We start from the raw sequence: 26,462 nt of genomic DNA, 5'->3' as shown, positions 1-26,462 counted from the left end.
GCTGATGTTTAGCTATAGGGCCGCGTTGACCATAGAATGTTCTCGACAGCCCGCTTTAAATGTTCTCCATTCATTTACATAACAGTGCCAAACAGTTGAGTAGGCTAATGTGCATTTGCAGGTTCAACAGCGAACATTTCTTCTGCTAAATGTGTTTAAAAAACGTCATTAAATAAATATTATCAAACATAGTGACCCTAAGTGTTATCTGTCATTCATATACATTTTGCTGTTCAAAAATTGTTTGAGCAGTTGTTTTTGTAGAATGAGATGTTAGCAATGACTTGTGGTAAAAACATTTTTTAATACAATTATGGTATTTTGCCTAAATGTTATTGACGTGTGGAATCTAAAAGAGTTTTATTTTATGTTACAGGAGGGACATCTGCTGGTCATTTAAATATAACCTTATAAAGAGAACAACTATGTATTTTGAAAATGTAGCCTACTACGATCTGACTATATTATATTAAATAATAATAATGACTTAAAAATTAACCTTACTTGTTATTTGTCTTTACGTCATATGGTACAGCCTTTTCAAAAACCACCAGAGCAAAATGAATAGCCAGATTCATCCAATAAACTTTTAATCACATAGAATAATTTACATGGTACAAACGAAAAAGCATAATTTCTGATTGACACAATGAAGTATACACATATAAACTTCCATTGATAGTTCCTATTATAATATATTATGTACAGTTGTTAATGAGATTTGTTCTGTGCGCACCAAAGAAAAAAGAGATGATGTATAATAAAGAGGTGGATGAGGTTGTCTGATGTTCTCATTTAATTGTCTGGAGGTTTTCTGTGGCAGGCACAGGTGGGCTAAGCTCAGGACAGTCCACATGCGGTCACTGAACTTCACCACATATAAGAGTCATCATATCTGAAAGAGACACATGTAAATATGTCAATATTCATTCATCAATATAGCTTATTCCCTATTCCGAATGTTTACACTGCAGTATTTCACCTTTAAATATTTCCACCTTCTAATCAATGCTACAATTTCTGTCAGTCTATTACAGTTTTCAATTAGCTAGCACAGTGTGACTTTTTATTTTGAGGCCTAATAAGGGCTGTTAAATGTCAAGGCCTCTCAAATATTCACTGTGCGTCATGTTCCCTAACCCACTCCCTTCCTGACGGCGACGGACAGAGAGAAAGAAAGCCAGGGATCCATCTGTCCCCTTAATATTCCTCAACAGGTGTGAAAAATTCATGAGTTGTCCTCCTTCCCGCATTAACACACAACCTATCACCCTTTGTGTGAGTGAGTTCCTCGAGGATTTAATCAATAAAAAAAACTGCTTTCGCCCCAAATACCTTTAGAATACCATATAAATCAGGAAACTTTTGTTTATCTGCGTTATTGTTGTATGTATACTAACGAGCCCATTAGCAATTAACATTAAAATTGCAGCTAAAGTAAAAAAAAGACTCCCACCTTGATCTCTGTTTGTGCTCCGTATCGTCCCCGAACAGCAGCTCTGCCATCACATCTTCCGAAGTGGACCTTTTCCCATACCTGCATGTAAGAAATATGACAATTTATTCCCTCATTACTTCATTCCATCCGTGTATCTTAGCTGGGAACATTTCAGTACTGAAATAATGATCTCAAATTGCTCACACAGTGAGCTCAGTGTGGTGTGTGAAAGTGTCAGAAAGTGAAAAGAACTAGTCAGCCCACTTTATCTGTCAGACACCAATCACTGATATAAATACAAACTGTCTTGTCACCCCAGAAGTTACGAATCTAATTTAGCAGTTAAATGTTTTTTTGACTGCTTGAAAGCTGAATGTGCTTGAGACATGTCACCTAGAAGACTCTGACATTTATCTCACAGATGAAAAACACGCATGTCAGTTTTAGAGAACATTTAGTGGAAATGGAGCAGATAGTTTGAATATTGACCTGAGACAATTGAGTATTATTTCTCTCAGAACAACATCTTCAAGATGAATAGTCCTATGCAGAAAACAAGCTAAAAAGGCATTGGTTTGGCACTCGAATAAAAAAGCAATTTCATGCTCAGATTCCTCCTCAATAGATGCCTACAAGCAACATCAATGAGTCTGAGACTAAACTAATATTATAGCTATTTCTGAAACATGCGCTCTACAGAATCCCACCTGCTCCCTATTACGGACATCGGCAATACTTTGTGAAGTGGCCAACATTCATATAATGTAGTCAGGACTGTGACATACTCATGGTTTAGCTGCTTAACCCTCACGTCTGTTTGTTCTATCTCAGATAGGCATCATATATTTTCATTTTGACCTCTTATACAGGCAACACTTTAGATTCTTTATGAGGCCCTGGAATAAAGGTGTATTGTGGGGAGAGAAAATCATTTACTGTAAATGTCTTTATTGGAATGTGTTGCTCTAGTCCTAAATGTCAAAGGCCTGTTAGACTATAAATATGTAAATACATGTAGTCATCTATAGGACAGGGCTGCAGAGAAACATCAATCTATGACAGATGAGAACCCTATTCAATCTTGGAGGCTTCTTCGAGGTGCATCTGTTGGGTTTTATCACTCTGATTTGTTATGAAGAGCCTTTGGCTACTGAAAAGTGGACCATAATGCAATTTCAGAATCCTATTGCAGAACTTAGTCATTTGTCCTGATATATTAATGGGAGACGGTGCACTGACACTAACGGGAAATGATTCTTTTTTTTATCATGGTCATCTGGTCAGGTGATAATAAGAACATTTAAAGTAAACATAAAAGCTACAGGTGTTTGTATGACACACCGCGTGTGTTTCTCACCGTTGTCTCGTGATGAGGTTGATGTAGTGTCTCAGCGCGGTGTAATATTTGGCGAGTTCCTCCGGAGCAGCGTCGTCTCCAGGATTCTCTGGTTTGGGCGGATAGGCGTCCACAAGCGTCCCGAGACACAGGAGCACGCAGAAGAGGAGAGTAGCGATGACGGTCCAGGGCTTCAGCATGACAGCCATCTGAAAAATACAACTCGCCTTTTATTTCCTTGCAATAAACCAGTGCACGCGTGGACTGCGTTTTATAAAACGTCTGAATGGATCTAAGTGAGGGAGCGACAACAGGTGGGAAAGCGTAAATCGGTTTTTGATATGCATATATAGTTGTGTAAAATTCAGATTTGCATGATAGTATCTGCATGTGCACGCTACACTGCAGTCAACACGATTGCAAAAACTTACGAAATTCAGAATTATTTGTCAGAATTATCATTTGAATCAATCGAAAGTTAAAAAACAAAAACAACTGAGATCAAGACGGTTTGAACTGCATAAAGCAATGAATCACTTCAGTTTGCGTACGATACACTTTTGTGAAACGATGAAATAATTATGATAGATAAAAAAAAATTGTGCTGTTAATCTAGTCTATCGCGCCTTTTTCCTAGCGGATAGGCTAATTAAAAGTAGTAGGCTATGAATGAACTTGGACTTTATTGTTTGTGTCTGCTGTCCATGGTGCTGAAGGTGCTCGTACTAACAAAAATGACATACTGAAAATATATCTTGTATCTGGCATGGCAAACTCAGAATGAATTTAACATTGATGAAAACAATAATGCCTAGATTTCCCACATCACTTCAATTATTCAAATTTAGTTACGTAACTTCTTATTTGGCGCCTCCACATGCAGAACGATAATCACAATAAAAACTTACTTTCAGCAGTTAAAGAGTTTAGGTACAGTTATTTCTCTGGACTGGAACCCTGAAGTTTCTTGTTCCAATGTTCTTTTTGCGTCTCCCGAATCTTTGCGAGGTCTCTCAGCAATAAGAAGTTACACTCACGGATCTGTCCTGCCTGCACCTCAAGTGCTTTATATACAGTGCTGCGCCTTGCGTAAACACGAGCCGGGCGGTGGAAATGACAGTAGCGCTGCCCGCCCCCAACTCCACATCACACACGTCAATCATAAATACATTCGTAATACAACTCACGGGACATTTTCATCAAGATCATTGCTGATGTTCAGTTGCAGATCAGATTTATTGAATATGAGACGTAAGTTAAAATTTACATCTATGACATTCTTGAAGCTTTCATGATTTTTTTCATTAAAGTTTCTTGTTAAATATGTATTCTTTATGAGGAGATGTAGCAACACGTGTCTGTCAAGTGTACTTCCATAATCAAGTTTGCACCGACCAATCAAAACACAAACACGACTAATCGAACAATCAATGCGTCTCATCTCATCAACTAAATAACTCAGACTCTCTCTCTCTCTCTCTCTCTCTCTCTCTCTCTCTCTCTCTCTCTCTCTGATTGTCAATACTTCGCCTATTTAAAAAAAAATTCGGTGTATTTAAAACTAATTTAAAGTCTAATAAATTATTAAATGTAGGCCTACTAAAGTATTTCCGTGGCGCAATCTGTAGAGGACTCGTGCAACGCAGTTTGTCAAATCGCGTGACTACGTCAGCTAAACGTAAAATATAAGATGTTAACATAATAAACTAAGTAATAGCCAAATAAACTTGTCATAGGCTATCATCCCTATCGGACCGTAATGGAACTCTCTCGAGCTACCCACTGTTGCTATGGTTACCACCTCTGACGGAATCGACCTCTGAAGTCTATTTGCCAAAAAATGTACCCAACATTTTTTCTTAAACTTTTTAAATATTGTTTACCATTACATAAACATGCAACCCATGTTGAAACCATATAGGCTATAAAAAAAATATTTGTTTGTATTAAAACACCTGGAACTGTTGTTCTTCCTTTTGCAAGGTTATTGTGTAATACTTCATAGTTCAACAAGATTGTTTATAGCGGTTGGAAGCTTGGATAAATGAAAACTGTTCAAAAACTGAAAAGTTTTGGAAAAATGTAAAAAAAAAAAAAAAATGATTTTGCTTAAATAGCATACTTAATTTGCGTCATATTTGCAGCTGCGTCTCAAATTCCACGCAGATAAAGAGTAGCCTAATAAAGAATAATGTAGGCTAGATATCGGTTGGAACAGGAAAATCTGTGATTTTTATAGAAGATGTGACACATTTGCATAAGGTCTAAATTAAATCAGTAAGAGGATATGGGTAAAGAAATGAAAGCGTCTGGGTCTGTAATAAGCTACTGCATCTGATTTCTGTGCGTATATTTGCAGGATCCCTTGAGGCTTAAATAATAAAACTTGTTCCCAACAGACTGATTATGTTGCAGGTAGTTAATACTCCCACTGAGAGCTTTGTGGTAATTCAATTATGTCTTTACTTGTGGTTTCGTTACAATACGTGGCAAAAGAATGATTAAAAAAACAAAACAAAAAAACAAAGGCATGATTAATATGAGACTCAAATGACATTTAAATGACTTAAAGATATGCAGAAAAATATAAACTGATCACTGACTTCATATGGATGTGGGCAGCGTCGAGTAGATTACTGTGTAATCTGGTACTGATTATAAATTGCACTCATGAAATTGTAATCAGTAACATAATCTTATAGGTATTATACATTTTAAGCAATTTCATATGATTATTTCTGATTAACTCATTATAAAGCTCATTCTCAAAACTCATTCTTTACTTTCTTTGTCTTGTATAAACTAATTGCAGTAATTATAAAACTAACAACTATATTTTGAAGTACATTATGTTCCAATTAATTTGTCATTTAAAGAATATAACTAGTAAAGTTTAATAGAATGGTGAATATATTTTGTGGTGCTCCATACCAGAACTAAAATATGTAAAAAAAAACAGTCTGTGGAAAGTCACATTTTAGCTTTTCTCCATGAGAATGTATCCATTTGTTCCACACAATAAACATAAAGTCATAATCCAAATAGTTCAACTCTACATGTGTCATTAACTTCATTGTCTTGCATCAAAAAGGTCAACTAATATCTGACTCATTGTGACAACAGGCAGTGATGACTTCTTGAAGTCCTTTCAAGTTGTTGCTGGCTCATGCACTATACGTCACGAATCACGATACTGGATTTAGTCGTGGGGTGGCTGACGCGGGCTGTACATGAGCCCTCACAGGGAGGCCCCCACCCCTAAGCATCATAGTCGTCCTATCACAGCATGGACACGTCAATGGGGCTTGCTCATGCTAACTGCTCCTCCTCAGCTAGGTGCTGTTGTTCATAAGCTCCACATCAATCGCAGTTTGAAGGCTTGTTCAGCCCCCTTGAGGTGCGATCTAGTCACTCGGACTGATGCACAAACTCTGAGACCCCCACCCACTCACCCAAAAAAACTCACACTGACTCAAGAGGAGTCACCCACACAGAAGCCTGAGTCTACGCTGGATAGCAAGGGTTGGGTTTCATGAAGAGTTCAAGTTCTTCTTTAGATACAAATGTGTGTTTGTATTTGTATAGTCTTAGCTTCTTTTTTTTTTACACAAATTATGGATGGATTTGTTGCAGAGAGGCCTTCAATAATGATATTTCATAATAAATGTACATTATTACTCAAAAGAAAGTGCTTTGACATGTTGAGTTGTTAAGCTCAACGTTGCCTCATCATTTTCCCCATCATTTCCTGTGTACACTATGCTTATCCTAAGTAAGATAAGTAACAAAATAAGTAACAAAAGGCTAAATAAAATGAAGAAAAATACATTTCTTTAAAAAAAAAAAAAAACATAAAACAAACAATAAAAGTTTTCAGAGATAAAATTAACAGGCGTGGCCAGACGTCAAAGAATTAACTTTAAAAATTCAGCATCAGTGTTTAAACAGTCTAACATTTTAAAATGTCACACAATACTTTAATGAATGCAAGTGACATTATTACATTTACAAGTGCAACAGACGATCGAAATGCTAACCCATTTCTAGCCTTGTGAGGAGAATAATGTCATCTTTCAACATTTCACATCTGTAGTTAAAAGATAGTGCCATGGCATATCAAACAATCTGACTAAAAAAGCCATGCAGGTACAAATTGTATTTAAAAGCATTTGCATGTTGTGATGGCAGTATGTCACATACTGTATCCCATCAGGCTCTGAATTAGTGGAGGCTCTGAATATACAGTACTCTATGTCAAATATTTTCTAAATCCAATATGTATTATTCATGTGAAAAAGAACGGACACCCGATTGAATTCTATGGTTTTACGTATCAGGGTTCAGGACATAATAAAAAAATCATCTGTTCTTTAGCTGGTCTTAAAATTAGGTAAATACGAACACAGAGGAACAACAACACTTGACATATTACACTGTGTCATTGGAAAGCCTCGTCTCTCTAAAATAAACATGACAGCACGACTTAGGTTTGAAAAGTTGCATCTGAACAAACCTCAAGACTTTTGTAACAATATCTTTTGGACAGACGAGACCAACGTGGAGATGTTTGGCCATAATGCACAGTGCAAATATGGGCGAAAACCAAGCAGCATATCAGCACAAAAATATTAACTGTGAAGCACAATGGTGAAGTGATGATTTGGGCTTGTTTTACAGGCACATGACCTGGGCACATTGCAGTTATTGAGTCAATAATGAATTCCTCTGTATATCAAAGTATTCCAGAGTCAAATGTGAAGTCATCTGTCCGACAGCTAAAGTTTGGCTGAAATTGGGTCATGCAACTGGACAATGATCCCAAACACAACAGCAAATCTACAACAGAATGGCTGAAAAAGAAAAGACTCAACCAGACTGACATGTTGCGGCAGGACATTAAAGGTTCTCTAAGCGATCCTGGGTGACGTCACTTCTTGTTGACGTTCGAACTATTGTCAAACAAACGGAGGCTATAGCTAGACCCTCCCTCCTCCTCATCCGCGCACTAACCCCCCAAACCCCACCCCCAAATCCTTCTTGTCGGTTATTGGCTGGAACACTGTTATGTTTCGTGGTGTTAGCATCATTAAATCAAAACAAGTACAATAGTTTACACAAGAAAAACTACATTACTTTTAACAGTGTGAGTGACTTTGAAAAGAAATGAATGGCATTTTGGAAATTTCTTGGAAAAGACTATTTGGAAAAATACACACAAGCACATGTCATAAATTCTTTTGACATGGTAATGTTAGGTCAAAGCTAACAGGCTGAGAGACAGACTTAGATAAACCCATGGCTCACCCGTCCAAAAGAAAAATCATTACACTTGATGTATGATTTTCCATTGTATGGCATTGGAAATATTATAAAAACATTAAAGGTGGAGGAAATATAACAGCATTTGTAATACACACATTACTATAGATTTGCATGTGATTACACTCATTTCGCAAAATAGAAAACAAACTGGGCACTGTGACATCCCATCCATGCTTGGATTATTATACGGTATCATCAGCATGGTTTCAGCTTAAAGCTGTGGTTTATACAATTTCCTGGGCGTTAACAGACATTCAACTTTAAAAAGTGTGATTTCCCTCTCTGAATAAGACTCATCAGTTTATGATACAAAAGCAAATACATTCTCTGACTTAATACCACATACAAATATCATTGTATGTTAAACTGACAAAGGTGTTACAGAGGGAGCTGTGACTCAGTCTGTGCCTGTTTATTTCACTGTCCGCCTCTCAGGGTTGTGTCACATAATCCAATAGCCTTTTATTAGCACAACAAAAACTATGACAAACTGTCTGCTTGCCATTTACACAAATCCCAAATGTCCTTTAGATTTATTGGGGAATTTTATAGGATTCAAACACCTATAAAGCAGGTAGGAACCCTCTCAGACAAGTTATGGCAAGTTAAATTTGTCCTATTATTTCTCAACAGGAGTAATAATGTTTTTGGGGTCTACTAGAATAGCTTTTAAAAATTGTTGTTATACATTTTACATTTTTGCAGCACCACTTTTCCCAGTCCGTCAGTAACGCTCTGCTCAGTTCCTGTCTCTATGAAGCCCCTCCTCCTAGCAAGCACAAAGTGCTCTGATTGGTCAGTTGTGCAGCTGTACCAGTGTGGCGTGCTTGGTCAACTGCTTTGAGCGTGTTTCGGAAATGTTTCCCTTAACAGTTTCGTCACACTTTTAACGCAACTTAATCAGGCCTCGTCCCTTTTGTCTTTGCAAATGCGAATTGTTAATTGTTAAAGGTGGGGTATGTAATTCTCTTTTTTGGCCATTTTTTCAAAATCACTTAAAATCCTATTCCTAACCCACTTACAGCCACTGAGTTAGAAGCACTGAAATAAAAATTAAGCAATTTAATCATCTGTGGAACAGGCAGGACTCGAAAAACTCCAGCCAATCATTTCCAAGACCACCTAGAATCATTGGACAGTAAGTGCGTCAATCAATCGGTCGTACCATCCCCCCCTCCATGTCCATGTTCTTTGAATGGGTGGAGTCAAAGGAAAGAAGGTAGGACCATTTGAGTTGTGTATTTTCAAAATCTGCCAGCCGTTTTGCAAATCACATACCCCACCTTTAATGAGCGATATTGTGACATGTACGTTCCTGAAAGAAAACTCAAGACTACAGTTGAGGAATTTAAGGGAGTTCAGAAACAGTGCTTACTGATATAGACAATAATCCCCTTAGGACAGACTTTGTACCTTTGCAGACCTTTTTAATGCTCAAACAGCAACATTATTCACTAAAATAAGTTGAAAATGTAAAACAGCTTAAAAGGTCCTCTTTAAAATGACATAGAAATCAAGCAGCTGAACACAATGAAAATATATGTATTTTATGTTACAAAACAATATAATATTCATATGCAGCAGCAGAGCCTCTTTGAAAAGGGAAAAGGAGAAGAATTTGGAAAAAGAAGATTTTCTGTGCTGGATCCAGCCGTCACACCTGCGGTTGAGGGAGTAGGAGAACATGTGTAGGGGGTTCGCAGACTCTGCGTCATAACACACCCTGCAGACGCACACTGTCAGTCACGCAGCCTTCTGGCTTGGCAACCGTGGATTTCTTGCAAAGATCTCAGGTGAACAAAAATGACATAAACATCTGGTTGAAAGCAAAATGATAATCAATTCTAATCTAATCCGTCGAAATGGTGGTAAAAAAAGAGGTTAAGAAAATAATGCAAATACTGAGGCCTTGAAAATAGCCTGTGAACTGTGATACTTTTACAGGAAATGGACGTGTTTGTGTCTTCTGCATTACTTGCTGTTCTGGTCCTCATTCAGTTCATATTAATCATCTTAGAAGCCAGTTTGAATCTGTGAAGTCACTTATTTATATTCTTTGCAAAAAAAAATCTTCTGATAAAATTTGTCATGTGGCAGGAAGTGGAGAGAGAAGTTGCGTCATTATGAGACCTGTATGACCAAATGTGGTAATGACGAGGAATTTGTGTTGTTGGATTTTTGCGCTTTACTGCAATAGCAACTGGCACAAGTGTGTTTCTATGAGAACAATTATCTGGCAGAAGACCACCGGTGAAATCTGAGCAATGGCAGGATGAGTGAACAGTCACTCCAAGCGCCAATGGCAGAACATGTTATGAAGAGGAAGTGAGACCACAATCACACTGACTGACCCCATATTACCAGCGATTCATCATCATTCACCTGCTCACCTGCAGCCCAAGTGACTCAAATAATATGATAATATAAAAACTGGCTCAGTAGATACAAAGCAATGTCCCGGTCCATGTTTTGATTCGAGGCAGTTTTCCGGGTTGCTTTATTGCGTTAGGTTGGATATGGTATTGCATAGGTAATAAGAAGGTATTGTTTTACTGGTATTTGCTGCTCTTGCAACCATTTGACAAACAGTACCAACACTGACCAATGATTCATACAAATCAGCACAATGTAAAAAAAAAAAAATGGATGTTTCAACTTAAAAAAGTAAATGTTCATGCTGCCTTAAAATTTTAAGTTAAGTCAACCGAAATATCCAAGTTGTCACTTTGTACAACTTCACATTTCAAGTTGACTAAACTTAAACATTTAAGGCAGTATGTACAATTACTTTTTTAAGTTGAAACATCTTTTTTTCTTTTTCTTTTCACAGTGCATTAAAGGCCCCGATATACTCCTGACAAAGTTATTTTATATTCTTCGCTCATAAAAAGGAAGTTTGAAATACCTTTAAAGGTATTGCTGCATACGGTATACTATAAGCATACTTCATGACACTGCTGAGAGCGACGTTTAGATGGATATGTAAAAATGTGCTGCGCGCTTTCTTTCAATAACAAAATAAACACAACAAAAATGGCAGATGTGAGAAAACAGCAGTTAAGAAAGCATCTGATCATAATGACATGGACATGGTTCCACCAGCTCTGCAATTTGCCACTCCAATTAAGTCACATCATGTTTATTCATATAGCACTTTATACAATATATTGCTTTAAAGCAAGCAGCTTTACTGTATTAAACACGAAAAACATGGCCAGTGTTGTTTTCAATTAGAATTACAATTTCAATCTCTACTATAAAGCAGCTCTCCAGTGTGTTCATCTTTTTACTCACGTCTGACCTCGGGGATGAACTGAACAGAAAAGCCAGAGCCACACATTAAAAATCGCCACGGACAAATGGTACAGTAGTTCTAAGGTGTATACCAGACAACCTTTTCAGAGAGTTCGCTCTAGTAAGCTGTTACAAACTCCAGAAACAAAATCAAAACAAACTTCGCTTTGGACTGATTTTGTTCGAAATGTCACACCAGTTCATTCTTCTATTTCGCGTAAAGTACTTTGAGGTCTTTACTATGCTATATTGGGTTTATGAAGAAAAAGCAGCTCAGTAAACTGAAGGCCGTAAGGACACCGGTGTCTTCTGAACTCTCTGTTGAGGTGACCACAACTGAGGTAACTCTAGTTTTAATGTCAGCCCTCTGGTGCAGGGGTTGTAACATTATATCTCGATTAGAGAACGTGATCGAAGCTGACAGCTCCAACCGAAGCCCTGAAGGCCTCATGCAACCTTAACACCTGTGGCCTGTTCAATAGCACACTCATGAGTTCATAACCATCCCCCAGCCTCAAAGAGCCGTCCCTGCAAACGCTGCACTGAACCATGAACGCAAGTTCAACTCTCCACTCACTGGCCACTACTACACTACTGAGATTTTATGTATGTCAATGAGTTCCAGAATATCTAAATATAGACTCAAACTTTTTGCAAACCTGAAAAACGTATCAAGTGCACAAATAAAGCAAACACTGTGACATACTGAAAATGTATTGTGACCCCCATTTGGACAAAAAAAAGTATTTGTAATATGTAACAAAATATCAAACCAGGTTGCATTTATAAAAAATAAAATAAAAAGGCACACTTTAAAGACATTTTACAAAAATAAGTGCTTTCAATTTTAAAACACATTCTGTTTAAAAATAAGAAAGTACTGGACACTTTGTAGCCAACATTAGTTGAACCTGTCAATAGCTAATGAATGAAGAGCTCCAGTTCTTCTGATTCTTCATAATGATTCCTATTCCTTACCAATTCTTCTAGCACTTTTAAGGAACAAATATTTGGAACAAAATAAATGCAATTTCAATGCCAAATGATCTGATAATTACAATTAAAAAATATATTGTTTTCAGAGGTATAAATGAAATCAATTAATTAGCCTTAACTATTATATTAAACAACAATAGGCCTACTAAAAAAAGGTAGATATTTTTTTAAAATGTTACATTCCTAGACCTACTAACAAAACTTATAATGTGTATCTGTAGAACCAAGTTGTCATATGAACAACAGTAACTACAGTGATTTAAGTAATATTTGTCCAAATATAAATGTCCACTAAAATAACTCAACTAATCAGACTCCAGGTGCACAGCAAGTTTTTAATTCAACGAAAAGAACGGCTCAGAGCCATTCGGTAAGGAATCGGACTGCTCTGTTTGCACAGCCTGTTTTTGATTCAGTAAAAAGAAGAGCTTGGGAATCAGACTCTTTTTTTCCGCACTCAAAGCGCTTTACATATGGAATCTCCTCAACCACCACCAATGTGCAGCATCCACATTGTGCCAGAACACCCACCACACACACCAGCTAACTGGTGGAGAGAGTCACGATTATATGTTTGCCTATTTCCCACCACTAGTTTGTCACCTTAGCTTATTTGATTCATCATTCTGTTCAGCAGTGTGATTGATTACCTTGTTTTTGTCTTGTGTTTAAGTTAGTTCTGCTCCTAGTTGTCCAGTCTTGTTTGATGGTTGTTACTTTGCCTGTCTTTAACTTCTTTACTCATTGTGGAATACTAATTAAAGACTTTGACTTTCATCTTTGTCGTAGTGTAGTCTATCCAACCAGTCTGTGACAAAGAGGAGACAGAGTGATGAAGTCAAAGTATTACTGTATATATGGGGATGATTGGGAGGCAAGTTTGGTCAGGATTACACCCCTACTCTTTTTTGAAAGACATACTCTTTTTGAAGGACATCCTGGGATTTTTTTTACAACCACAGAGTCATTGTGTGACTCACTTGGTTTAACGTCTCATCCGAAGGATGGTGCTTTTTGACAGTAGTGTCCCCATCATTATACTGGAGCATTAGGACCCACACAGACCACATTGTGAACCCCCTGCTGGATTCACTAACACCTCTTCAAGCAGCAACCTTCTCCCTGTGCTGACCAGTTTTTTATATTTCTTTTAAAACCAAGAAAATAGTTTTTTTTTTTTTTTTTCTCTCCAAAAATACAATACATTTTCCCAATTCCCCACTTTAATTAACTCTGTAGCAACCCTGTTTAATTTAAACTCTGTCTTTCTGAACACAGCAGCGGATCAAATGAGGGCATGTGGAGCTGTAAAGAGAGGCCATATGCCATTTTTGACGCCATGTGAAACTAGTGACGCTTAAGGAGCTCCCTGTGGACGCTCTAGTAAGCACAATGTATACAAGAAACAACCGCTTAAAAGCAAAATCATGAGCAGTGAAGCAGACCTGATCTGTTAGTTTGTTGTTGCTAAAGCGGGATTATGGTTAAGGCCACTGTAGAAGCAGAAATTATTGGGAATATAATGAGAGGATGATGAGAAGAAAGGGCAGAAAAGCTGAACCCTTTTTATATGGCTGGTTTTGATTAAATAACCTTAAGCCAAATGCTTTTATAACGCAATCATCTTTTCTGCATCTCTGCTTGCCGTCACAGCAGTAGCAAATCTTACATCAACAGCAAATCATGACAGAGGAAATCTGACTCATTGTCCCTTGTTGTAGAGTGCATTTGATATATGCAAGGGGAAAAGGCTAACACAGAAGATTGACAGTGATCTTTCCTGCATATGGGGATTAAATAAATATCTGTCACGTCTTAATTTTACAATCTGCTATCTCTGATGAGGAGGAGAAGATAAGCATATGGAAATGTTTGTCGAGCCATGTGTTCTGAAGATACAATGAGATAAAAAAAAAACATAAATCAAGATCATCTCTGAATATAAAGCTGGGTGAGAACACATGAAATTCAGGAGCCTTAATTTCATGCATAATTAAAAAAACATCTGTTGAGCACAAGTAGTCACAAAAGTACATTAAGAAATGACAGAATGAGAAATTAAGTTTTTTAATTCTTTACTTTGTACTTTAAAGAATGCCTGGTCAGAATAGAAATATATGTGTGCCACATTAATTGGTAAAAGGGCATTTGGAAAAAAAAAAAGTATGTCATATTGTAAAATATTTATGGTTACAATTGTGATAGATGAAACCACAAAAGTAATCTTACTAAGTTAAATCAACAATCTTTGAATCTAAATCTAGAGACTGCAATGAAATCCGGTTATTGACACAATAAATTGGCAAAACACAAACCAACTCTAGATTTGATGGATGATGATCTTCCAGGCCGACTACACAGCTGCTGTATCTGTCGATAGAAGAAAACATATGGCTTGAGTCTACTGCCAAAATATGAAAGCTTGGCCCTATACCCAAAAGAGAAAAAAAGGCTGTAAGAATTCAGACACTCATTTTTACACGTGTATACAAAATAAATGTAGGTGAAATAATTTCTGAAGAATCATGTGACACCGACATAATGGCTTCTAAAAAAAATAAAATAATGTTATTTAAAATTGTAAAAATATCCAAACTCAGTGTAAAAATTGGTGTAGGATTAGCTTTTAAACATTTACATTTTAAAATAACTAAATTGTAAAATTATTCACACACACACACACACACACACACGCACACGCACACACGCACTTAACCAGTATCAGTACTAGGACTGTTCACTGTATCACTCCGCTATTTGGTGCATGTTCTAGACAGGCAGCATTTCTAGTGTTGCGGTCTATTTAGGAAATCTAGTCACAGGACAAATTATGGAGCTGCGGGTTGAATTTTTTGGGAGACAGGGGTAGTTGCAGCTCGGAGTAAGGGTGAATTACCACCCCCTAAACAGAAACTACACCCTAACCGCACACCCTGACAGGCAGCTTTCACGACCAATGATAAACACCTCTCGGCACACCCCAACCTTTCGTCAAGCGCATTAGTCTAACCTGCAGATACCCACGCTTGTTTTTGTGGCTACTTTTATAATGTACCGTGGCTGCCAAAGTCTACAGCCAAGATAGGAAAGCTTGGTCCTATACCAACAGCAAAAACCAAAACATAAAAAACGAACATTCAGACACTAATCTTTACACAAACATGTATACAAATGTATACAAGCTCAAGTGCTATTTAAAATATTATAATAAGCAACATGAAGACCTTTGTGTCTTTGAAATGTCTTCCTAGTGTGACTGAATTAGATCAAACTGCAGCATTCGGTTTGATAGTCAACTGGTGTTTTTCCAAGGACAAGAAACTGGTGTAAGTCCCACGAGACATGTTTGTAAGGGCTTTAAAGGGCTTCGTCAGGATTACAGAGATTCGCCACAGTCAGACCAAACATTAAACTCTCTTAATACTACTAGACTGTCAATTTTTATTGCCTTGTTTGCTGTTCAGGTGAGATGGAATCAGATGGTTTCCGTATTAGAGTCCATTTCGAAAGGATTCCTGTCTGGACTGCCTATAAATCACTATATTGACCTCGGACAACATTTCAGACAAGCAGATTATGACTACTAAAAATAGTGTCTGCAGATGGAGGTAAGATGTTATTCAAGGATTGGTAATGTAAATAAGGTTAATGGGTGATTCTTAAATTAAGGGCTCTTTTGATGCCTTGACATCTTGATAAACGAAGGTTCTATGTTTTATTTATGTAAAAACGACAGATCTGATCTCATAATTACCAAGTGGATAACCATTATCAAGCTTCAAGTGGACTTTAATGTGTGATGTTGTGAACAAGTGGACTAACACAGTAAAATGTTACAAAAATTGTACAAAGAAATTTAAATTCTAAAATTCAAATTTCTTTAAAATGGGTGGCATGATAGAAAACCGCAGTTTTGGAGATGGTTCTTTGTTATACATAAAATTATACAAATAATTGTACACTTGAATACTAAATTAACTGAAATTATTATTTATCTTAAAAGTTTTTAAAGTGGCATTCCCTCACAAGCATATAGTAAAATTCTGGCCAATTGAACTTACTTTTTCCCCTGATTAAATTCATCCAATGACAAAGTTATTCTAACAGAAAAATCATCTGTATACATTTAGATTTACTTTTTTTTTGTTTTTACACAAAAACACAAAGTAAATTGTGTTTACTTCTTTTAACAAAATGTCATCTGTTATCATTGTGTTCAAAAAGAGACTAACATTCCAAAGCCAATTGTGTATGGGAGGTTATTTTTATCTCTTCTTATTCAATACATGCATGGGGTGGGCTCACGTAATCATAAAAAACATGTCCTTTGGCATCTTTAGAGATAGAGACTTACAAATAGTTTACTTAAGCTATTAAACGGTGTTAAAATGCTGCTGTAAAGACAAAGGTTTTGATACACATCATTTACACAGAACATGACATTGTTCTTTAAACTACAGTTCTTTTCAGTATATTCTTACGAGGCAGTGCGGGTGCTTAGTACTGCTCTAGTCTAATATCAATAGGAGTGTTTGCTCTTTTTTTGATATATTGATACAATTGTGCACTATTCCCTGAAGGGGGGAGTAAATGATGACACCTGCAACAACAACTTACATTTAACTTCTATTGAGCCAAAACTATCCTGCCTCCAGCATAAACATGCCTACGGCAACATTTTAATTACAGCTATTTATCTTGGCAAAATGACAAGGCTGGGCCTTAAGTTAAACAAAACAAATGACTTTGCGTAAGCTGGCTAAAAAGCATTATTCAGTCCAGGAATATTAAATTGATCAACTACACCATGCTTTATAAGAGACATAGACATTCTTAGAGGAAAATATTTTCTTCAGTCACAAAAAAGAACGTAATAGCTTGCTGCACGTCAACCTTGCTGAGTTACAAATCATACCAGCTGCATCAAATTCCTTGTGATCTCCCATTATTGTTGAGGTAATTTATTATGCTCATAATGTTTTCATTCAGATTCTGACAAATGTGATGCAATGATAAATTTGGACTGCTGTTTGGAGCTGTTGTTCTAGTTCCCTTGAGCCCTCATCCAGATTAAAGTTTGATGTTTTGGTCCTTTGAGACTTGTTTCTTTTTAAAGGCTTTTTATGCTTTTTATGTTTTCTATGAATTAGTCTAGTCTTTTACAGGGTTTGGTGACCAGCAAAGAACCAAAGGGATGCTTTTATTTTTGGGACGCACTAGTAACCAGGGCAAGTGTCTTATTTAAAAAAATTAGCTTTAAGCAACAAGATTACCCTTTTTTAGGCTTGACTAACTAAGATTGTAATGGTCTCTCTCCCTCTTAACCTCTAAAGGGGCAGACATCCTATTATACATTTTTCTCTTGTTCTTCTCAGATTGGGTTGTTTGTTGTTTGATTGCCCTATTTGAAGGCTTCGGTGTGCACTGTGTTTTGTTTTATTTTTGAGAAGTGTTTTTCCAGTGCCCTTGATTGCTCTCAACACTGCAAAGGAACGTCAATCAAGTTTATTGTAAATAAAATAAAGTGGATAAAATCATGTTAAAATGTACTTATTAAGCAGTGGTGTGTTGATCTGCTGTGAGGATTTTCTTCACTATCTCTTATATTATTGTGTTTATCAATATTATCTATATTGATAGTGTTGTGCAATCAAAAGCTCATAAAAATAGGTTTGATTATGAAAGCTTGCAGTAGTTATATACTAAAGACCGGGGCTAGTTAGAGCTTTATATAATAAGAGCTTTATGCCAATAACTATGTTTTGAGTCAAAAGTCCAATTATACAAATGCTTGATTTCTTTAGTTGGTTCAAAATGCCATGTTCAGATTTGAACATTAATTTATCAAAATAAAAATGACAATATTTCCTTATTTTTAAAATAGATTATATATACACTACTAGTGTTTATTACATGGCTTGGTTGAATTCTAATGTAGAATGCGGTTTGGTATTTCTTGATAACAGACCGCTGCTACTGTAAGTATAACACACCATTGCCATGAAAAACAGAGCGTTGCCATGGACATGGTGTTCTTTAGCAGAAGCAATACAATCGTTTTTAAATCAATAAACTCCTTTTTAAATCAATATTTTGTGTCAAATTATTTATTTATTTGGTAGGTAGCCATGTAAGCGGGATAATGTAGAGAGAGGTGGACCCCTCCGCTTCGCGTCGGGTCCTAATCAGCCTGTCGGGGTTGTATTCGCTATAACAACCGCCTCGCTATACATTATCCCTTACATATATAATCTATCTTAAAAATAAGGGGTCAGTAAGACTTTTTGTAACAAAAAAATTCAATTTCAATGAAAAAAAAATTCAATGTTCTTTTGATCTTTCTATTTATCAAAGAGTCCAGAAAAAAACTGCATCAAATGTAAAAAAAAAAAGAAGAATATATTGAGTATTGAGAGGCATTTATAAGGTAATACCAGAGCACAATCTCATCTGGCTGAAGCAAATGTTTGCTATTCATCAGAAGTAGACTCAAGCAGGGTAATGCGAGCACTGCGTTGAGATATCACAATCATCACAGATGTGCTGTGTGGGGCAGGTAGAGTCAAGACCTGCAGGGCAGATGCTTCACTGATCCGCTGGACAAATCGAATCAGCGCTCCCACTGCCAGAGGAATACGTCTTTATTGCTAGTTCATATCTGTCGCGGTGGAGACCTTTCGGGTTTGGATGCGATGGACCACATTTTACACTGTCGCCCCGTGACACCTACTGCTTCAGACTGTCACGGACCCTCATAAAGACTAAACTGCAAAATGATCTAATTCAAACCTACATGACTCTTCACCACAGCTGATTGCCCTAATTATGTTTTTCCCCATCCAAACTGTGAAACACTCCAGGGGGATCAGAACAATTTACTAGCCTTTAACTGATGTCGCCATTATTTTTTGACGTTTGGGTCAATGATAAATCAAAAAAACAATTTTCTTAGCTTCACCCTTTTAGTTCTCCAAGCTAGTGGCTGTTGTAACATCCAATATGTTAAAAATCATACATATGTACACTTTATTTTACAATGTAATTATTACATTACAAGTACTTACTATAGTAAAAACAGGAAATTATTCATACATGCAATAACCCTAAACCAAACCCTAATCCTAACACTACACTGTAAAAAAAAAATGTAACCTCTCCAAGTCAAAATATTCTAGTGACTGGTCACATCTACATTTTTAAATTGGCCCAAGTGAAAATCTGTAAAATAAATTGAATTAATTGTTGCAATAATAGTCTAGAAAATTCAGTCGTCTAGAAAATTTTGACTTGGGGATGTAATTTTTTTTTTACAGTGTAGTTACTCACTTAAATGTTATTACGGTGTAACAAAGACACCTCAAAATAAAGTGTAACCAATACATACTGTAATAGGCATACCGTATGACCCGTTGATTCTTCAACAACTTAAACCATTGTAAGATTATGTGTCTTTGCTGTCCCAATAAAATATGCCAACTGTACATTGTACTGAACATTACCCTGCTTGGGCACTTTTTAGCTGGTCAAATCTTAAACCAACCAGCTTAAAAATGTTCTGCTTTACCATGTATTTAGTCTTAATCATGAAAACATGTTAATTTCAGTGTGATTTTGTAGTCTTTTTAAATTACATATCACATTATAATACTCAAGCTAAAAATTGGTCATATTATTTTTGGTAAAATGCATTAAATTTATCACACTCCCTTTCTTTGCATTTTTCAGTTAGTAAGTAACTGTGACAAAGTCGCATGAAACGGAAATTGCAAAACATTGAACAAGTAATCTCTCGGATCATAAAATCATAAAATGTTGGCACTTTTGTTCATTCAGAGGGACTTCGTGAAGACTGTGATACAGTTCCGATGGTTAAAAACATTTAAGGTAAACTTACCAATAATCTGTTGGGCATCTACATCTCCAAAATGTTGTTTAGAAGTTGAGGCTTCAGATGTGCTTGCAGTTTCTAGAATTATACAATTTAATGCAGTATCATGCATTCAAACAACAGAACAGAAGCAAATCAACATGAAATGGGATTACTTATAGGGAATAGAGAGGGGAACTCTTTTCCACTGTACAGCAGCTCACATGAAAATGTATTTTACAAAATTACCTGTCTGTTAGTATAGACGGACTTCAGGGTATAAATGTCAAAGATATGTAATGGTAAGCAATATTTTTTTAGCAAACAGTATTTGGTTGAACAAACTCCTACATGAAATCAACAAAAATAATTGCTTACCGAGCTCAACTTCTTGAGGGTTACTTGCAGAGGCAATGGTTGAGGCAACTGGATTTCCAGATCGGTCTAGAGTAAAGTAAATGGAAAAAAATATTTGATTTACACAATACTTAGTGAAAAATCAAAGGGTCTGAAACCTCAAACCATACCTTTCTTTGGTTTGCGCTTCTCATAGACCAAGTATCCTTCTTGGTCTCTTTTTTTCCACCTAAGTTTAGGTTCAATCTTCTTTCTTTTTTGTTTTTTAGGTGGTGTTTTGACTGCTTCCTCACTCTGTATTACTCAAACATAAGAGGTAGAACAATGACTCCGAAATATATTAATTTTTAAGAAGTATAACAATAACATGATTAAGAATATCATTTATCAATATCAAGTTGCAGAAAATACAAACCGTGGTAATAACAAATTCCAATGATTCATTTTCTTTTCATACATTAGTGAAATACTGCTTGATGCAGAATGCGTGCTACATACTTAATTTTATACAAAATACCTGCATCTCCTCCAAATCAGCCATTATTTCATCAAGATCACGGTGTAATTCCTCCTCCATATTTTTCATGATAGGCTAAAAAAAAAAATTTTTTTTTATATATATGACTGGAACCTGCAAGCACATGTAAAATTGTTTGGTAATGTAAAACATTTGGCTACACGGAAATGTAGTTTCTTACTGTAAAAACAAAAAATATTAACACCATGTTGTGCATAAAAAAAATACACGTTTGTACACGCAGTATTATGGCAACACGTACTTAATTGGTCGACAGTTTCATGGGATCTGTAGTTCTATATAGACGACACCGATTAAGCTCATCTACATTGAAAGTAGGCTAATGCAATATCTCGCATTTGTTTGCAAATGTGGATGCGCTCATATCTGGCGCTATGATGATAGTGTGTATTTGCAAATATATAGGTTATCGTTCAGACAGTTCAGGGTTAGCTCACTAACGTTATCCACCTAAAGTGAACTACAAAAAATACTACAGGATACGTAACGTAACGTTAAGTTAACGAGAGTGCTCACATGATTTTAACGTCACATTTACTATTAGGCTACAGAAAACGTATCACAAAAAAATGACCTGGCTAACGCTAACATACTTTGCCGGGGTTCTGAGGATGTATGCGGATGTAACTTTATGAACTTCAGCTAAATCACCCAGGCATTCGCCTGTCCTACCGGCGACGTCATAAGCACTCACATGACTCTAACGCTACAATTATCATTACAGCAAACATGATTCAGTAAAACAACACATATCACGAACATTTATCACGAAAATAACACAGTTTTAGGATATACTAGTGTACATAACTTACCTCTGCTCTTGTCGATCGCAGTCACATATAGTCCTTCTCTTTAGCGACCCCAGTGGACGTTTGTGTTTCAAAACTGTAGCAATACGTACCGGGTGGTACGTATTTGTGGCGCTGCAAAAAAAGTGTGCAGAGGTACGTATTTCCCATGAGACCAGGTTGGGAAATTGTGTTAGTATTTTCTTCTTTATTGTGATGTATATCCAAGTAAAACACAGCTTCTCAAATTAGAAAAAAAAATAGGGTAGCTACATCAGGAATTGATTGTCCAAGAGTAATTGATTGGATTGTTGTCGTTTGCCAATTACTTTGATTTCATGTGATTGAGAGTTTGCTGGGGGGGATAAATGATTGTCCAGTCCACACGTCATCAGAGAAGAGATGACGCTCCGAGAGGGAGGGGAAGTTAAGGTTTTCAATTAAAGTTTATGCAGGCACAACTATTGATGTGTGCACAGATAAATCGTTTACAAAATCGTTTGCAATAGTACATAAGAAAAAATAAGAATTGTCCATTTTGATTTCATGGTTTTCAACTTTTTTTGTGAACTTTTTTTTTTATCAGCCAGAACATAATATAACAACATGATAATTTTTTGATCAAGCATTGAGAAAGAGGGATGGGATCTTGCACAACATCAGGATGACCTTAACAGCAACGGCCCTTGTTTGGACCTTATAAGGTAGAAGCAATAATTCATTTGAATGAAAACAAGCCTGTGAAGTATAGACATGTCTACTCTCTTCAGAAGGTTGTAAAGTTTTTAATTTAGCTATCAATTGTTGAGCTGATGCAATATTGAAAATCTGTCTTTTCGAGAGAAAAAAACTGTTGTGAAAATTAAACATTACATAGGGCAATAACAGTACATTAGACTACATTACAATACAACCCATTATCCATCTCTCACAGCTTAATTTTCACTTTGGAAAACATAGTGTCTACCCTGATTAAGGACTATTCAGGCAGGACTGATCTTAAACTACTATAGTAACCCGTTTTTATTTTATTATAAAATCAATTAAATCCATGAAATTGATTCCATCATGAGTCATGTGTTTTTTTAAACAGTATATAGTCTGAGTGGGAGAATTAGCACACTGAAAGCTCTCTACTTCTGCTTGGTAAAAGCATGCTGCATTCAATATAAAGGAAGGTTCAGTCTACCTGAGGAAATCAAAAAAGACAGTGATCCTAAAAGAATAAAGACGCTTTCTAAAGATGACAGTACAATGGGGGCAAATTAACCTGCCTGAAGCGGTTCAGTTGTTCTGATGTGCCAGAACAAATTCTCGAGCTGAACACCCTCAATGCTAGAGCCTCCGGTCTGGCCTGCAGTACAACCTAACTGAGCGGAGAGCGCATTACAAAAATTGCAGGACAGATAGCAAATAACACCCTCAAATTGTGCTCCAATTTAAAAGGATAGTTCACCAAAAATGATCATTTACTACCCTCATGTCATTCCAAACCTGTATGACTTTCTTTCATCTGCAGATTAAAAAATATATATACTTTCAAGTATCTTTCAATACAATATAAAGGATCCAAAATAACATTTTTTGAAAAAAAATCCACTGAAAAAGGATTTATATTTTCAAAAATCACTCATTTTAACAAGCTGCATACATGCTAATTTGGATATGGTTGTAGAATGTGTATTGGGAACCTTGTAGTCGCATATTCCAATTTAACTATTTGCTCACAGGTGGTCTAGTAACAAAAAACTCAAATCACCTCACTCTTTTTCCACTGAGCAACTGAGCAACTAATTTTTTCCCTTCAAAGCGTTAGCCATGGATCACAGGAACCTGGATTCAACAGCTGGTGTACCAAAGCTCACAGAGGTTAAACAGTCTGGGCTGACATGTCAGATCTTCACACCATCAAGAAGAAATAACTGAGAGAGAGGGAAAGAAAGCATGTTTTGAAAAAGATTGATAACAAGGCACAGGGGAGCAGCTCTACCGGTGCAGTGGTGCAGATGGGCAGCTGCCTAGGGAACAGGTCTTCTCTCCCAGTGGCATTGAATTGCCCAGCAAGACAGTGGACTATCATTAGTGCTAGGTGGAAATGGGATCAATATTTACCCGCTGGTGTGGGTCTACACAGGTTGTCTCCTTATCTAAGTGATTGCCCACAAGGTTTGCTTGTCACAGTTTGAGTCATCTATTGTGCTGGAGGCCAAACAAGACCATTAAAGTTTGTGAAGAGGACTGGACAGAGATGTGCGCCAGCTGAAAGCACCCATTAAAAAGTTGTATTTAAGTGTGCAGCGAAGGTTGGCACCCCCTATCAATGATATCAGTGATATTGTTAACATAATAAAAAGATGTAACATCATAAATACGTTATTTGGTAACAAATGTTCTAAATAAATCTAAAGACTTGAATTTTAAATACTTGATGTATTTGATATTTTTGAAATGTATTAATTTATATTGTATATTTCAATATAAATGAATCTAAATATTTAAATATAAAATATTATATATCAAACTTATAAAGTGACAAACTTCCATGACTCAATTAGATTCCATTCACTTTTTTTGGCACACCCAACACTAAACTTGTACGTGAAAATCCATTTCCACTTTGCCCCGGTCGAAGGCAATTTTGGGCTATTTTATCCTCTTGCCAAAAATGTGGTAAAAGCAGTGATCAGTCTCAGGTAATGGCAGGTGTTGAGAAAGGACTAGAGCAATTGCCTTTATTTTGTAACTCTCTTTCTCTCTCAGTCGAGACATTATTTCTCATTAATAGGATCCAGATCAAAAATCTCTATGTTGCTGACATTTAAATTAGTCAGGAGACATTTGTGGTTTCCCTTGTGCGCTTCCTCCATCTTGTTGCCTGAGGTTGCACACATCAAATATTAACCGCTGTGTTTTGTACTTGCACTGAAGCCACAACAAATGGTGTCCCTCAGGCTGAAAATGTCAGAGAAACCTTTCCAGGCTCTTATTTAGCTCCTCCTGGGAACTGAATGTAATGGCAGCATTTGGCCTCTTCATCTCATGATTTTCTGGTGTCAAATTCCCCTGCTGTCCATTTCAAGAATACCTTTTATAGCCAGCTGACTGTTTCATCCGGAAGCTTTTCATCTCTTGAACTTTTTGCTCTCTGGCGTCTCGACATGATTAAGGAATGGTCAGTAGATCTTGGATGTCCCCAATTCTTCCTTTCAAAGAAAACAGTCCTATGTCAGGTATAATGAGAAGGAATAAATTACAAACTATAATTGTAATGTCATGCTGTGTTGTGATTAGGTTACTTTTGACTGCCATAATGGCTGGTGGTCATTATGTTGGTCACATGATGATTAAGTTAACCACCAGCCACCATAATAACCTTCTAATATATCACCATACATGATTGATAAAACAAACTTAAGACAAAATCGGTCCTCCAAACGTTTTTGCATTTCCACTGCGTAGTGACAAGGCTATCAAAAAATACAGCGGTCAAATTAAACGCAAAAAAAGCTCAGTTCTCATTTACACGGAAACGCGTTCACTGCGCTGCATTTTAATAGTATTTTTAATGTAAACAACAAAGTCCTTTTCGAGAAAAGTCTGTTCACTAGGCGGGCATCCAAGGCCAAGTCCAGTCTTAAATATTCGCTAGACGGATGTTTTGCACAAAGTGATAGTTCACCCAACATGTTTTATTCAGTCATCATTTACTCACCCTCGTGTCATTCTAAACCCGTAAGACTTTTGTTCAATGATATCTGAGAGATTTTTGTCCCTCCACAGACAGCTACGCAACTACCACTTTGACGCTTCAAAAAGTGAATAAAGAGATCGAAAAACTAATCATATGAATTGAGCAGTTTAGTCCAAATTTTGTGAAGAGACTTGATCGCTTTAGATGATGAACAGATTTAAGCTTTTATTCACATATAAACATTAATCAGCGAGCATAAATAGAAGCTCAACCGAAAAGACTTGACATGCAAGAACAAACAACCTTAGTGGTTCTTGCTGAAGCTCAAACGTGCTGCGTAACACGACACGAGAATGAACCTCAGTCAGTTCTTGCACATCAAGCGGAAATGCGTGAGAAAGCTCTCCGATAACATCAGAAAGATCTTCATTTGTGTTCTGGAGATAATCTAAAGTCTTAACGTGTTTGGAACGACATGGGGGTGAGTAATTAATGACAGAATTTTCATTTTAGGTGAACTTACCCTTTAAATATTGTTCAGAGGCGCCAATCATTTAAAAAGTGAACCAAACAGAAGTCAGGGCTGGACATAAATCGCGCTTGTGTGTAGGCTATCATTTGTTGGCAACATGTGAATAGAGGGTCTTATAGACATGACGATTCATTGATATGTTTTGACCCAGTAAATATTCAGCAGGTTATCACTTACTTTAGTTTGGCAAAGAATATCACAAAGAAAAAAATACTGGATCCCTTCACGAAGGGCCCTTCAAGGCCGTTTCTAAGGGTGCAGCGATGGTCACTTCAAGGAAGTAATTTGATCATTTATGGTCAT

General features: G+C 36.6%; 2 protein-coding genes across 9 annotated transcripts; both read right to left on the bottom strand.

Moving 5' to 3' along the window:
• Positions 1-567: 567 nt before the first annotated feature.
• Positions 568-26,462, bottom strand: pyya (peptide YYa). 5 transcript variants are annotated; one of them, XM_079620415.1, is made up of 5 exons: positions 26,337-26,462; positions 25,022-25,139; positions 2,796-2,983; positions 1,457-1,537; positions 568-895 (listed from the first exon to the last, which is right to left on the bottom strand). In XM_079620415.1, the coding sequence occupies exons 3-5, from the start codon at positions 2,981-2,983 to the stop codon at positions 871-873; spliced, it is 294 nt and encodes a 97-aa protein (XP_079476541.1). In that variant the 5' UTR covers positions 25,022-25,139; positions 26,337-26,462; the 3' UTR covers positions 568-870. The 5 variants fall into 5 exon arrangements, with proteins under 5 accessions (XP_079476541.1, XP_079476539.1, XP_079476540.1 ...); XM_079620414.1 differs by having other exon boundaries at positions 576-895; positions 25,022-25,157; XM_079620413.1 differs by lacking the exons at positions 25,022-25,139; positions 26,337-26,462 and adding an exon at positions 3,683-3,835 and having other exon boundaries at positions 570-895.
• Positions 13,046-22,050, bottom strand: LOC307003372 (uncharacterized protein). 4 transcript variants are annotated; one of them, XM_079621703.1, is made up of 7 exons: positions 21,309-21,345; positions 21,128-21,202; positions 20,781-20,904; positions 20,632-20,697; positions 20,281-20,352; positions 14,702-14,756; positions 13,046-13,194 (listed from the first exon to the last, which is right to left on the bottom strand). In XM_079621703.1, the coding sequence occupies exons 1-6, from the start codon at positions 21,342-21,344 to the stop codon at positions 14,740-14,742; spliced, it is 390 nt and encodes a 129-aa protein (XP_079477829.1). In that variant the 5' UTR covers position 21,345; the 3' UTR covers positions 13,046-13,194; positions 14,702-14,739. The 4 variants fall into 4 exon arrangements, with proteins under 4 accessions (XP_079477829.1, XP_079477830.1, XP_079477827.1 ...); XM_079621704.1 differs by lacking the exons at positions 13,046-13,194; positions 21,309-21,345 and adding an exon at positions 21,961-22,050 and having other exon boundaries at positions 14,349-14,756; positions 21,128-21,241; XM_079621701.1 differs by lacking the exons at positions 13,046-13,194; positions 21,309-21,345 and adding an exon at positions 21,961-22,050 and having other exon boundaries at positions 14,350-14,814; positions 21,128-21,241.

Source organism: Phoxinus phoxinus (assembly GCF_949152265.1).
Source record: "Phoxinus phoxinus genome assembly, chromosome: 1".
Lineage (NCBI taxonomy): Eukaryota > Metazoa > Chordata > Actinopteri > Cypriniformes > Leuciscidae > Phoxinus > Phoxinus phoxinus.
This window is presented reverse-complemented; position numbering and strand designations above follow the sequence as displayed.